This window comes from Lissotriton vulgaris, chromosome 6 (genome assembly GCF_964263255.1).
Source record: "Lissotriton vulgaris chromosome 6, aLisVul1.2, whole genome shotgun sequence".
Taxonomy (NCBI): domain Eukaryota; kingdom Metazoa; phylum Chordata; class Amphibia; order Caudata; family Salamandridae; genus Lissotriton; species Lissotriton vulgaris.
In genome coordinates this window covers 1,093,710,527-1,093,724,885 of record NC_141694.1, presented here as the reverse complement: position 1 = coordinate 1,093,724,885, position 14,359 = coordinate 1,093,710,527, and the positions used below count along the sequence as shown (strand labels likewise).

Below are 14,359 nucleotides of genomic sequence, written 5' to 3'. Positions count from 1 at the left end.
GCGGGACTGCCTTTTTGATCACACACATATGTGAAATGTTAGTCTGAGGAGCTGCAAGCGGGCGTTTCCTAGAGCTCCTGGGTTTCCATCGAACAGAGGGCCCCTACAGTTTCCATTTGCACTTGACTTCAAGAAAACATTTATTGGCTTAAAGAAAATGCATCAAAATATTTTGGAAAGAGATTTGGTCTCATTTCATAGTTATTACTAATATACAGTGACCGTCCAACTCGAAGACTGTATTGCATGGCGATGTTGATGAGCAGGGTGCATACCTGGTAGCTAGCAAACTGGTCACCCAGGAACTATTTCTCACCCGTCTAAGAAGTACCCAGGCCATCAAACTTTACAACATGGGTTTACTGCTGGCCTAAATGTTGGCATTTATATGCTATGGAAAAATTAGCAGTGAGTTTTAGAGGTATGCCATCACACTTTGAACATACAGGCTCCTTTTATCACCTATACTTAAGGACAGACTTCTTTCTATTGTGCACCCCTGCCCCTTCTTCGGGTGGTCCTTGCTTCAGTTACGGGTCCATTAACTTGACTTCCCCAGTTATTAATAAGGAAAGCTTGCTAATTCTATTTCTAGCTTTAGCATATAGCCATTTTTTATGTGACCCAGCAATTGCTGTCAAACTAAATCCTTGATTATAACATCAAAGACTGTATCATTATCAACTGCCATTGTCTACCTCCTCCTTCTATCCAAACACATGGTGAACTTAACTAAATATTCCTGATCACTCCGATATTCTTAAATTTGTTAATACTGGTACAATTTTAAATAGATATTTATAACAGAAACATTAATTAACAAATTACCTGCAGTCAGTACATGTCCCATGACAACTTCAGACACTTCCTCCGGATTAACATTTGCTCTCTTCAGAACCTCTTTGATGGCAACAGAAGCTAGCTCATGGACAGGTACAGCAGAGAAAGCGCCATTGAAGGAACCTAGACCAAACACACAAAAACAAAGTTTTAAGCACACTACAGTTTTTTGTGAACCTTTTGTAAACCTTTAAGCTACAACTGCTTGGACTCAAAGCGGGTGAATTAATTAGTTGTGATGTTTTTTTCTTGGGAGATGGAGGAGGAGGAGGATAGATGGGTAAGGAGAATCAGGAGGTTGAGTGCGAGCCTTAAAAATGTCCACCCCCTTTTTTTTCCAAATTAATTAAGACCAATGGAGAACACTTCCCACTAGATGCCAAATCAGAAAATACCCATATTCATTCTTTAAGAACCCAACATGTACGAGATCTATATGCACTGTTCATGATGCATTAAATAAAACACACATATGAGTGTGCATTGCGTACATACAATTTATGACAAGACATAATCAGAGTGCACATCATGACAGTGAGTAAGTTTAACCCGCTAAAGAGGAATGGGCCGACATTGAAACTCCGATACTTGCAGTAACTGCTGATATCACAGCACCTATTGTAATTATGAGTTTAAAAAAACTGGTGTTTACCGAACATGTGGATGTTGGGGAGGTAAGACCCAAAATGCGCATGATATTACCCTAAAACTCATGGTGTTCGTTTTTTTTAAAGGATGCAATAATTATTGCATCCATTAGATGTTCAGCGACCTGCTGAACATTTAATGGATGCAATAATTATGACTTATCATAATCCTGACCTATGAGGACCTTTACAATAATAAGCGTCAAGGCCCAAGTTTAATGCTGTTGGTCAAGAGATTTTGGAGGAGATGTTACTACAACCTTGTTACTTCTTCCGATAGGACTCCATTCGGTGGGTGTTTTTTTTACTAGTTTTTAACGCCTCTGTGTTTCAGTTCGTATGATTAATCCTAATACCTAGCCCAGCGTTTCCCAAAATGTTGGGACATTTGATTTTATTCTGAAGTGTGTCCTCGAAACAGATTTTAATAGGAACAAAAACATCAAGACACTTTTACTCGTTGGTGCACAAACAATAAATATTCACAGACACCCGATTTCCACACATTATAGTTTGTAGACTATATAGTTTGATCAGTAAAACATTGTGTCCGTGCAAAGTTGGTGGCCATTTCAACGGAAAATGTGCTGTCAGTAAATGACAATGTGCTTACACGCATTGCTTTAGTCACATTAAAAAAACAAAACTGCCACTCCCCATGTTCATTAAAGGTAGGGGTGTTTGGAATGTTTGTGGTTTTAAAAGGCAGGTTGTGGTTCTAAAACCTTTGGGAACCACTGACTTACTCCATCACTCTGCGCAACATCATATACTAAGGACCTACATTTGAATATGTAATAGTCAAGCTTTGGCTTTACGAATAATGCTTGGAATTGTTTCAATCTTTATTAAAAAAAAAAAAAACTATCCCTTGTATTGCCTTGGAAATCTTTTTTGCAGAGGGCCCATTGTCTCCAGAGAAATAGACACAGATCTGGCAATTCCCCATACAAACGTACTTGGATTCTTAAGACACACCTTTTCCATACCTAAAGTATGGAAATAAAAATACATAAGCGAAATCTATGACTGTACTTCGGATTTGCTTTTTCCACACAAAAAAATTAGATCCTTTAAAACCAGTAACAAAATAAAAATATATTTATCATAAAAGGTCAAAAGGTATTTTTATTATCCATCATTCGTCTAAGTGCATGCTTGCTTGTACATGGAGACAACTGCCAATCTGCTTGTCAAGTGGAACATCATAAGCCAGTTCTAAGACAAGAATACAAAATGAGGTGCAATGTCTCTACCAAGATTCACTAACCAGAGTGAAGGTAAATGGAGTAGTCTCACGCTCCTTCCGACTAAGGAAAGGTACACAACAGGGCTGCCCGCTGTCAACAATGATCTTTGCACTGGCCCTGGAACCATTGGCAGAGCGGGTCAGAAATGACCCAAACTTATCAGGAATCACATGAGGAGGCAGTTGGGAAGAGAGAATATCTCTGTACGCAGATGATATATTGCAGTATAGATCAGTCCACAGGGTGTTACAAATCGTCCAGGTGTTCAGCAGTTACTCAGGGTACACGATCAATTGGAACAAGTCCCATATATTCCAGTTAAAGAGTGATATTCCCCAAAGACTACTTAGAACGATATCACTTACTCCCAAGCTTTAATTCACATACCTAGGCATACACATATCACAGAATGAAGGGGACTTTCTGGAGGATAACTTACACCCCCAGCTACAGTGACTAAAGAGTGACATAGATAGCTGGAAAAAGCTGCCCAGATCATTAATGGAACATAATAAGGTACCCATTGTAGTTTACAAGAGATGGTCTCATTTATTTATAGTACCAATCTTGAAGGTAAAAGGATTACCAAACGCGATTGTCAAGAGATTGCTTAAAAAGAAAAAGGTAGTGAAAACGGAAGTGCTCATGTGAGGTGAAACTTGAAAAGAGGCATAGAATGGAAATAGTTCCGCCAGAAATTACACTGGTTTGTCATATTCAACTGGTTATAACATTTAACACAAGTTGGTTGTGGCCTGTCCAAGAGATTATTGAATCAATAATTCATAATAATTCATAGAAAAATGTAGCAGAGAAATATCATTGGTTCAAACAGAGGGTGGAGGTGTCGTAGATACATGCCTTTGGTTAAGGGTTGGTGTTGACGTTTCAACCCGACTTATAGCGCATGGGGTAGCTTTAAAGTCTGCTTACGGGTCTTGCTCAGGACAAGGGAAAGGGAGGGGCAACCTATTCCAGGCGCCTGGAGTTGAAAGGCCCCGTTGACAGCTCCCTGGGACGGGTAGTCCGCATCACGGTTGCGGTAAGGGAGCTTTAAGGACCCCGGAGGGTCGGTTCAGGACGACTTAGATCAATCCAGATGGAAAAATTCACAGAGGGAGAGTCAATTGCATTCATTAATTTTGTTGTCAAGTAACCAGGACGATTCTCGTACAACCATGCGTCTCCAACATGGCAAGTCATCCTGAACCGACCGACCCGGGTCCTTATGGCTCGAGTCACAAGTCACAAGTTCAGAGATCCCAGTGTAGCCCCGCTGGTTGCTTTTATGTGTGACAGGCGAGGACAAATGTGCGAAATATACATTAATATGGCTTAGAAAAAAAAGGAGCAGTAGTGACAAAAAGAAATATTGCCCAACTTTGGGGGTCCAGTCGGGCGCGAGATTGGAGAGACTGGGAAAAGGATATGGACTGGTGCGCAGGAGAGAAGGCAATATACCTAAGCTGGGGCTGCCCCCACAAATGGAACAAAGTATGGGGGCCCTGGCAGAAATACAGTGGATACTAGACTACTAAGCTTCGGAAGCAGGGGGAAGGGACAACAGCAGGCGCAGATGACCCAGGGATTGCAATACATTCCATGAAAATGAATGACATTCATTGAAATTGAATATGTATTGAATCTGTCAGTATTAAGGATATGCAAGTCATGCTATGATTTAATGAGCATTTGTTAATAAAAATAATTTAAAAAAATGAAAAAAAATACAAAATGGCTGTTTTGCTTTCCCATTATAAATAGGTCCATACAAAGTCAAGGAGGTGAAATGCGTTTGTTGAAACACCCAGGACTGCTGATGAAGGTCACAAATCTGACATGAAGCCATTTAGAAACGGCTTCTGAACGCCTGTTGCCTGGGTACATAGGAATTGGTGTGTGTGATTTTCTCTGGGTGCATTGAGGCAGGTCACAGTGTTGCGCTTACTTATTGCTATCTTGTATGGCTTGTGTCTCTGTATGCAGATACTGTGCAAAGCCAAATTTATTGACTATGCCAATTCTAGTTAGAAGTCTTCTTGGCAATCTACAAATCACAGTTAGTTTATTTCTACTTACAGCATCCAATAGTAACACTTTCCAAAGACTTGTGTTTTGTTGGGAGGACATTGCTTCCCCTAAATAGCCAGGTAGGGCTGGTCATCAGTTCAAGCCCAGGTTAGTAAATTCACATAATTGCTATAACAGTCCGCCCACAGAGGGGGAGGAGCTACGACAGCAAACATGATGGCTGCTTAGGTTCCCGGCTCCGCCGATCTCCGTATTCCGCCGCAAGATCCTGTACAATATCCTGACCTTACGCCCAGCCTCTGCTTGTATGAAGTGTTCCTCACTCCGATGGCGAAATCCCGACGTTTTTATCTGCTGATTTAACGAACTTATATCGAGTTGAAGATCGAGACCTGTTCCAGCGGTGAAGCCGGGGCCTCGAGTATCTGCAAGGCCGGGCTGCAGTGCAACAACATCGGCTGGGGACCTTGGCAGGGTCCGGTCGATCGCAGTGGAGACATAATCTATGCCCGAATTTGGTGGCAATTGTTTTCATATCCCAGCATCGAGAGAGAGGTGACCTGCTTGCTGACTGAGGGTGGGGATCCCCGTCCCGCGGACCTGACATAGATTCCTGCTGGGCTCGGCGGGTCGGGACCCCGGCCTGCGGTGTTCCGCTGGGTCACCGCGGCTGTGGATAACGACAGGTCACCGTCCACGCTTGCCCTCTTGTGATCCTGTTCGCTCCCCCGAAAATGCCAGTTTCACCCGGGAAGCATATTGTGACTGGTACCGAACTTGATAATATGGACCGAACGACATCAGGGCTAACGTTAAGGTCAATACTGTCAGAACTTTGGGCGTTTCACTCGCAAATTGATGTGTCCTTGACTAAAATGGATGCATGCCTAACTGGGATTCTGCTCGAGGTACCGGACCCTGCCCTACGGTTGAATCACCAATCTACAGCCATTCAAGCAGCGGCCATCTTGACTTTGTGCGAGGACCCCGTGAGGGAACGAGTAGGGAAGCGAATATCGGAACCAACGGATGGCGCTCTGGAAGATTGTGTCCCCGAGGCCGTGAGTGTGTCACTGTACCTTACATCACCATTGACTTTGGAAGTATCGTGTGGCTTTCCCCCCTCCCCCCCCCTGCCCCCCCCTCGGAGACCTGTGCCATAGACTCTCCCCTCATCGTGTGGTGGTCTCTCCCTCCTTTGGAGATTCTACGATCCCGGGGCGAGAAACATTGTGAGGGTCCAGCGAGGGGAAGGAAACTTTCAGTGCTTGAACTTTTAGTAGAGTTATCAGCTACAAGTGGTAATGGATTGACTTTCGATGGCTTCCTTCTCATTTATGACTTGTATGTGTGCTCATGGGTCTCACTGAGGAGGGTTCGTGTGCTGGTTCAGAAGGGTCAGGGTTAAGTCCATTGCATCGGGACGATTTGGAACTACTGTTATTGACGCCTGAATTGCAACTGTTTGATTAAAGAGGCGGGCGGTGTATCACGGTACCCCCTGTGGTCCTTTGTAGGAGTAGCTCTACATCCGTCCTTTGCGACATGGGGGATCTGTGTTAGGCAGGGGGACTAAGGGGTCGGGAACATCGTATGATTATGCCCTCCTCCATTCTTCTTTTTCCTTCTTTTAGGGTTTAGGTTAATGGGGCGACAGGCACACTGCTAGTGGGGTTAGGCTATAGCCATCGGCAGGGGTGCAGGGTGGGGTTTTTTTTTATTTTGCCTTTCTTATTTTCTATGGCCTTTCTTTTCTCCCTTCCCTTTATTCCTTTAGGATCAGTATGGTTTGTGCTCTATTTTGACTCATTGAGATCTGGCATTTAGTGCCCTTGCTTTCTACGTTAAGTCGAACTTTGGGTGGGCAGGCCCTGAGAACTGGCGTCTACGAAAATGTATAATGCTCTGTTGTTTTCTCTGATTCGTAAGTCTTAACGCCAAAGTCCCATGAATGGCTGTTTTTATCTGCATATCCTGTTTTCTTGGCCTGTCCCCCGTATCCTATTGTTAGATTGTATGGCACCTGACCCGCTCATTTAAATAATATAAAATGAAACCTTTATTATCTCCTATAATTTATCAATGCGTTCTAGTACAAGATCCATTCTGAAACGCTGCCGGACCTCAGGGTTGTCGGCTGAGGAGCTGTGTTATATTTTGATACATCAGGTTTCACTTCTGTTTAGCGGCCGGCCCCTGTGGTTGTAGGCCCGTACTTGTACCTTATGAATGCTGCAATAAAGGTTTAAAAAAAAAAAGTCCGCTCACAAGACTATACTCGTTAGACTTGAAACCACACTGCCAGTAGTGTCAAGAGCACATTATCAAACCCAGAAGCCACAGAAACGGTAGGAATCTGGCTTCAGATAAGCTTCAAGAACACTTAAAGTCAGTTTGTCATGACCTGCATCACACTCCAGATACGAGGTTGCCTATATGGCGAATCGTTCAAATGGAGTATTGTTTGGAAACAAATTTACCCTTGAGTTGGAGGGTAAGTAAATAGCGGTAAAACATGAACAAATATTTTAGGAGCAAGTTAAGTAAAATTCAGCTCAACTGTACAGAAGAAAAGTCATCGGGGGGGGCTGGGACCTCTTTCTTAACAAGATACCAGAAGAAATACAAAAATTATTTACATGACGCAAAGAAGTACTTCATACACATAATCCAGAAATCCTCACTCAGGTGTTGTTTAAACTTTTAAAAAAAATCAAAAACACATTGTTCATCTCATTGCACATAATGAGAAATCCTTTCTCTTGATGGACTAGTGCTGAATCTTGTGTAACTGCTTTGCAGAAAAGTGGTAATAAGAAAAACCACGTAGAAGATGCAAGTGTGGAAGAGGATCACTCAATATTAAAGTTTTTTCATTGTGAGAGAAGAAATGGAGGAACGCAAGGGTCTTACTAAGTGCCTTATCCATGTCAATGCTAAAGTGGTGGAAGTAATGGTGGATTCCTGAAACTGGTTGATAAATTGTGGGTTTATAGGAAATTATGGATGGCTGATGTGCGTAAAGGGGGGTCACAAAAGTGAGCCTGTAGAATACTTTTGGGCAGAGTACAAAGGGAGGACAAGAGGGAAAGCATAGGTACATTGGAAAGACAAATCAAAATCACGCTGTCCACATCAGGAAGAAATAGGATTGTGTTAGATCCCAGGGTGGAGCCCATCACGCCAGTCTACAGAAAATCGAAAAGGGGGCCAGGTGCAGAAAAGTGGTTGCTGAAAGTGTGTTTGTGAAGAAAAAAGAAACAATGATTTGAAGGAGCACTCAAAGTGAGTTAGATTTGTGTTTTGGGGATAAATTGGGGAAATTTCAAGCTCCAACCATTGCACTAATCTGAAAGGCCATGCCATTATCTATTAGGCATCGAGTTAGAAATAGTCTCCCTGGATAAAAGGGCAAATTGTAAGAAATGCTGGACTATTAGTGCGGGAGGGGGGGGGGGGAAATGATAATTTAACCAGCTGAATCTTCTCTATCGGTGGCTCCAATAAGGATTTCACTGAAACGCTTGACTTGCAGTTTAAACAATGTTTTTTTCCCCATTATTTATTGGGAAGTATCAAAAGATTATATGACAAAAATAATTACAAATAAATTGACCAGATTACATGAGTCTTACAAAATATTTTGTCATAAATATCGAACAAACATGAATGATCCAACCAAAAGTGAAAGTGAAAACACAAATAAAAAATTCATAAAATGTCATGTAGGTAGCCAGGAAGGAAAATAGAAAGGTGTTCCCTAACTGGTTGCCATAGCAGACACAATTTACATCTGTTTGGGAGGTTTTGAATAATAGTAAACTACAGTCTAAAAGCAAAGATAAAGTACTGCCAAGAAGCTTTTTGATCCTGCAGTTCACTTGAAGCAAAGTCCTAATTATGACAAGCCTAGCGACCATAATGCAGTGGCATAACAATAGCCCATGCAAAGAGGGGTCTCCTGAGCTCTTCTGCATTGTGCACAGGTGACAGGCCTCTGGCCTGAGAGCTCCTGACTGGGTCTGGATCATGGGATAGCCTCTAAGTACTCTGCAGAGGGGTACTCATGTTTGATTACGCCACTGCCATAATGGCAAAAAAAAAAATAGATGTCCGCAACGTGGTAAGGTATAGTATAGAGTGGTCCAGAATAATCAAATTCAATTCCGAATTAACATCTACCTGCAGTAAATTGTTCAATTTATTGGCAAAGCAGGGCTCGAAAAATTCCACTCGACTGCTCGCATAGTCGAGCTAAATTTAACAAGGTCGAGCTGTTTTTAGGTCCTACTCGCCCTTTCTGGCAAGTAGGAAAACAAACCAACTTTTGTCCTCGGTCTGTGAAAACAGAACAAATGTGACAAGATAAGATTTAAAGGCCTTTTTATTGGTCACAAAGTTAATGAGCAATAAAGATGCCTTTAAATCTTGTTATCTTGTCACATTTGCTCCACTTTCAGAGACGGAGGTCAAGTAGGTTGCAGTTTGGTCGAGAACATTTTTAAGGTACTAGTCCTGCAGGACTAGTACCATTTTTTGGATTTTTCGAGCCCTGCAAAGGTTGCCCAAAAGGATGACAGAACAGGACAGGTATCAAAGACGTGTGATATCATTCGACACTGTGTCACATAACATCTTGCTTAATGCCCTGAGGTCACTCTGGCTTGATAGCATCGCCTTATCTTGGTTTGCTCCACTTCTCAATGGTCGCACATTTCAGGTCTTTTATGGCAAATCATCATCTAAGATCTGCGCATCAGCAGACGGAGCCCCACAGGGATCCATTTTAAGCCCCTTGCTGTTTAACATCTACATTAGACCCCTGGCTAAAATCGTGGAGGAGGCAGGATTATCCCTCTATTCGTATGCTGATGATTCGCAGATTGTTTTTTCCTTGTCCACCACCAAAGACGCTACAACATCTGCTCTTCAGTGCGGCCTACGGCAAGTGACAGAGTGGATGGGCCTCAATTTATTGAAGTTGAATGGGGACAAGACGGAGGTTGTTATCCTAGGTAAGCATAAGGACCTATGGGGCCCTCACCACTGGCCTCACGAAATGGGTCCCTTTCCCGTTCCTGTCACTCATGTCCGCAATCTGGGCTTAATTATTGATGAAAATCTTTCCATGAGACAACAGGTGGCTAATGTGGCTGCCATCTGCTTTACGATCTTGAGATGGCTCCATAAGATCATCTGGATGCTCCCTGTCTCTGCCCAACGCACGGTAGTCCAGGCACTTAGCACCTTTCGCCTCGATTACGGCAACTTTCTTTATCTTGGTAGTTGTCAAACGGTACTGAGAAAGTTACAGGTAGTGCAGAACTCTGTTGCACACCTTCTCTGCCAAGTACACAGACAGGCTTCCATATCGCCTTATCGTCGTGACCTCCACTGGCTACGAATCGATCCAAGAATTAAATTTAAAACTTTGTGTTACATCTTTAAAATCAAACAAGGGGTTGCACCACCGTATCTGCAAGAGCTCATCCATCCCTACATTCCTTCTCGTACCCTGCGCTCTACGGCTCATGGGGTCTTAGTGATCCCCAGATTTAAATTAAACAAGAATGGGAGGTTGTTCCTTCTCTTGTCTCTGCCCCAAAATCTGGAATTCTCTTCCTGTGTCTTTGAAAAATTACTCGTCTTATCTGAGCTGTCGAAGAAATCTTAAAACTTGGCTTTTTTAGCAGTAAATGTGCTTTGAACCTCTTGCTTTCTAGCAATTTGTGTGCTAGGCGCCGGGAAAACCATTTGGGTATCTGTGCGCATTACAAATTTAATATAATAATATTATTATTATTATTATTATTATTATTATCTGCATCTGAACCCTTGCACTGAAAACAGATCAAAGTACCACTACAGTCCATTTTAAATAAGTGATAGGATGTAAAATAAATTTAAGAATTTTGACTGAATGGGTCTTCAAACAACATACATTAAGAGACTTCTGAATAAACGGATTACAAAGACTAATGTCTTCCAAAGAGATGAGAATCACCAGTTTTTTCGACCACTTAATGCTCTTGCAGTCTATTATTCAAAAGATTCTGATAAAAAGGTACCAATGACACCTCGTTTAGGCCATCTGCAAAACTAATGCAAGAATGGGTTCTTGTCCGTGGAGAACTTATTAGCGGGGAGGAGAATAAGATAGTCTGTGAGCTGAAGAAAGCAGCAAAACTCCAGCCTATGTACACCAAAAGACCTCTGAAGAACACTCAAGGAATATCTGGCAGAAACTCTCCACAGCCACAGGTTGACAGAGCGGCGTGTAACCATTGTGAATAATCAGTAAAAATTGGGGCTACCCCTAAAGCCCCAAGACAAAAACCTGAAAGGTGTAAAGGGGTATGAATATGCAACCAGACTTTATGAAAGACGGACAGCGATATGAATCTAGTTTGGTTGAAATAGATAGTGTTGAAAATCTCTTGCAAGGGCTGGCACACATGCTGAGACAGAAGATACTCTGGATAAACAAGCAACAATTGCCCCTTGCTTAAACCCATTAAGCCAGAGTGGAGAAAATCAAAAGCAAGATAAACAAGCATTTGCAATGCAATAGGTCTTGCATTTGTGACAGTTTAAGCTATTGGCATTGTTAACCTCTTAAGCGCTGCTGACGGCCAACGGTCGTCACCAGCGCTACCTCCCCAGTGCTGTGCACGACCATTGGACGTCCATTCAGCACTAGTTCCAATGGACAGCGCAGCACTGGGGAGGGATATTTGCGAAGCAGCTAAGGTGTTAGTGACAATGTTTTTTTATTTATCTGTTTTGATAATTAACACAAATAAAAGGCATTGTCATTTACAATGCAATTAGCTCAAACTCTTGTAAATGAGACACCTATTTCATTTCAAAGAGGCGGCTCCCATTGTCCCGGGATCCTTGAAAAGTGAAAGGGCGCATGGCGTGCTGAATGTAGCAGGAAAGCATGTTGTGCCTGCAGTAGGAGAAACTCATTAAAGAAAATAGTGCTTACAGACATACCTTGTAGTAACAGAAGTGAAAGGGCTAGTCCTCATAGAAGGTTACAAATGAAGAGAACGTGGTACTAAGGGGGGGACTAACACGCTTAATAACGAATCAGAAGCCAGCATTTACGAAGGAAAATTACACAAGCCAATGACAAATATGGGTGGTGAGTGGGCGGGGCTTCAAGTCCATACTCTAATACAACATGCCTCGCACAGCAGCGCATGCACTGCCAAGGCTTGACCTAAAAACAGAAGATGTCAAGTTGACGTAAGATGTTCATGGGGGTGGGAAGTGTTCGGGAGGGGTCACCCTACATTTGTTAGAGCGTTGTAAAGGGATATTAGTTTATTAGCAAGAAGCCGAAGGGTGCTATTACTTTACACACAACCTGCTTATGAACAAAGCACCCTCTTGACAACGTATAGGAGCTTGTGGTCAATTATATATGAATAGACACAAAAACATTATCATGAACAGACACCGTCCTCCCCAGGGAAACACCTTATTATGCGGAGCCCTAAATAAACAGCCACAGGGCTGACAATCCCAGGGGCCGAGGCCGCAGCTGTAGTAAAAAGTTCTCACAGCCAACACACAACTACGTGGCTTTGTAAACAGCAGCCAAGTGCCATACCACCTCAGACTACAGAAGATTCATGCGCAGCAGAAGACTAACAAGCACTCACCGGCAGCACTGCGCGTAGGGACTCCCTCTGCACCTGACTGTCAATGTACCAGTCATTAAGATGCAGAATGCTTGCCTAAATAAATGGACTATATACCCCTTGGGGCCGTCAACCTCTTGGACTCCAAATATACTATGCACCCATAGGTTGTTGCAGTGCATACAATTTACGTGTCCTCCCTCTTCCACGAAATACGCTTGGTCTCGTGCTCACCCAATTCAAAATGGGTTGGGGTAGGACACCGATATTAATCAAGACTTGGGAATATCCCCTTTTGAACCCTGCATTTATGTAGAAAGGCATATGTATATATGTGATTATTTCCTTATTGGGTGATGAATTAAGACCTCTCCTACAGAGAGGCTTAACTCCTATGGTATTTTTTTATTAGGATTTGATTTAGTTTTATACAGTTATATGGGCGTGCTGTTTGTATACTTGACTTGTTATTGTGTGTTGTACCGTGGTATTTTTGGTGGATAATTGCCAAATTAAAATATATATGAACGATCAAAAAATGGAGTCAAATATTTTCCAACACAACGTCCCTGAAAAAGTTGCAGCACGTTTTCATTGTTGTGCTTAATTTCCCCCTCCCCATCACAGATTCAAAACGAGGAGCACTAGGGCGACTTACGAAAAGCGAGTATTACGAATCACTTCTTTGCACCAAAGCACTCTAAACATTAACGCTTCCTAGAAGAACTCCGCCTCCTGGAGCAGCAGGCTTACAACGTCCAATCAGAGGGCAGGAATGTGCAGTGGTTCTATTCCACTGAACCATTCAGAGCTGGTGCCAAAAAGCAGACATCACGTTTGCCAATAAGAAGGCAGCAATGTCTCGTGGTTCTACTGCCCCAGTCAATCGGCATAAAGAGAGCATAGTTAGCAGGAAACAAGTTATCTATGCCCCGCCCTCATTCTGTTGTGACTGCCAAAATACACGTTACTAAACCCACATCACCAGAAAGTTGAAGTAAGGTCATTACCAGAATAAACGTGTTCTCATTGGGAAATTACGTGCTTGGAAGCATGTGAAACTATTACAGTTGTATATAAAAATGTGTATAGTTTCATTTAATACCATTCACTGGCACTGCCCTGCATGCCGTGTATCATATAGTTCTAACCCCAAGCAATTGACAATCTAACATTCACTTAGGTTTACAATGGCGTCTCTCTGCACTCACAGAAGTTAACGAATCATCAAATGGCATGGATCCCAAGCAGCTGCGACACAAAATAAAGACCGAAGAATGGACATATGATCACTTCGATAATCGGTTCCGCATTTCGACGGCCACTCAATTTGACAAAAGAAAAGCCACAAAATATACACCTGTTTTTCTTGAAAAACGAAACTCGGCAGGCTGTTAAACTGTCAACCTCACTGCAATTGCTCACCTAAAATGAAACGGTATCTTTTACTGAATGTGTCTCCACGCGCATAAGGAAGACTTAGCTCACCTATAGGTGTTCTTGCGGCAGAGACGATCACTACGGGCTCGGCACCACTCATGACTGTCAGCTTCCTCCTACTTCAAGCACGAGACTGCACTACAAGAAAGCACAGGTGCCGATCAGCTGTATGCAAGCACTACAGTGAAACAGACAGATAGTAAAGAGGCTCCTCCCATCAACCGATGGGGCGGGGAAAAAGGAATGGCGCATGGAGATCAAAGAAAGACTTCCAGGGTGCAGCGTTAGCGCCAATCGACTTTTCTAAAAGCAAAGCATGCAACACCCTTAAGGAAGTATATTCCCCCTTTGATCGGAAAGGTGGTTTACTCGAAATAAATCCCTTTAATTATTAAAACAAGCATTTACAATGCAATGGTCTCGACAATATTAAAGGTAGAGCTATTGGCATTGCTCATGACATTTTTTTTCACATTTTTTTTAAACATAAATAAATGGT

General features: G+C 42.6%; 1 protein-coding gene across 1 annotated transcript in view; it reads right to left on the bottom strand.

Annotated features, from left to right (window-relative positions):
* Positions 1 to 14,072, bottom strand: part of ACAT2 (acetyl-CoA acetyltransferase 2) — a 212,302-nt gene extending 198,230 nt beyond the window's left edge. Inside the window, exons 1-2 of the mRNA XM_086927156.1 lie at positions 13,909 to 14,072; positions 829 to 963 (exon numbers count right to left, since the gene is read on the bottom strand). Of these exons, the coding sequence (XP_086783282.1) occupies positions 829 to 963; positions 13,909 to 13,960 (187 nt within the window). The 5' untranslated portion in view covers positions 13,961 to 14,072. The remainder of the gene's footprint in view (positions 1 to 828; positions 964 to 13,908) is intronic.
* Positions 14,073 to 14,359: the final 287 nt, after the last annotated feature.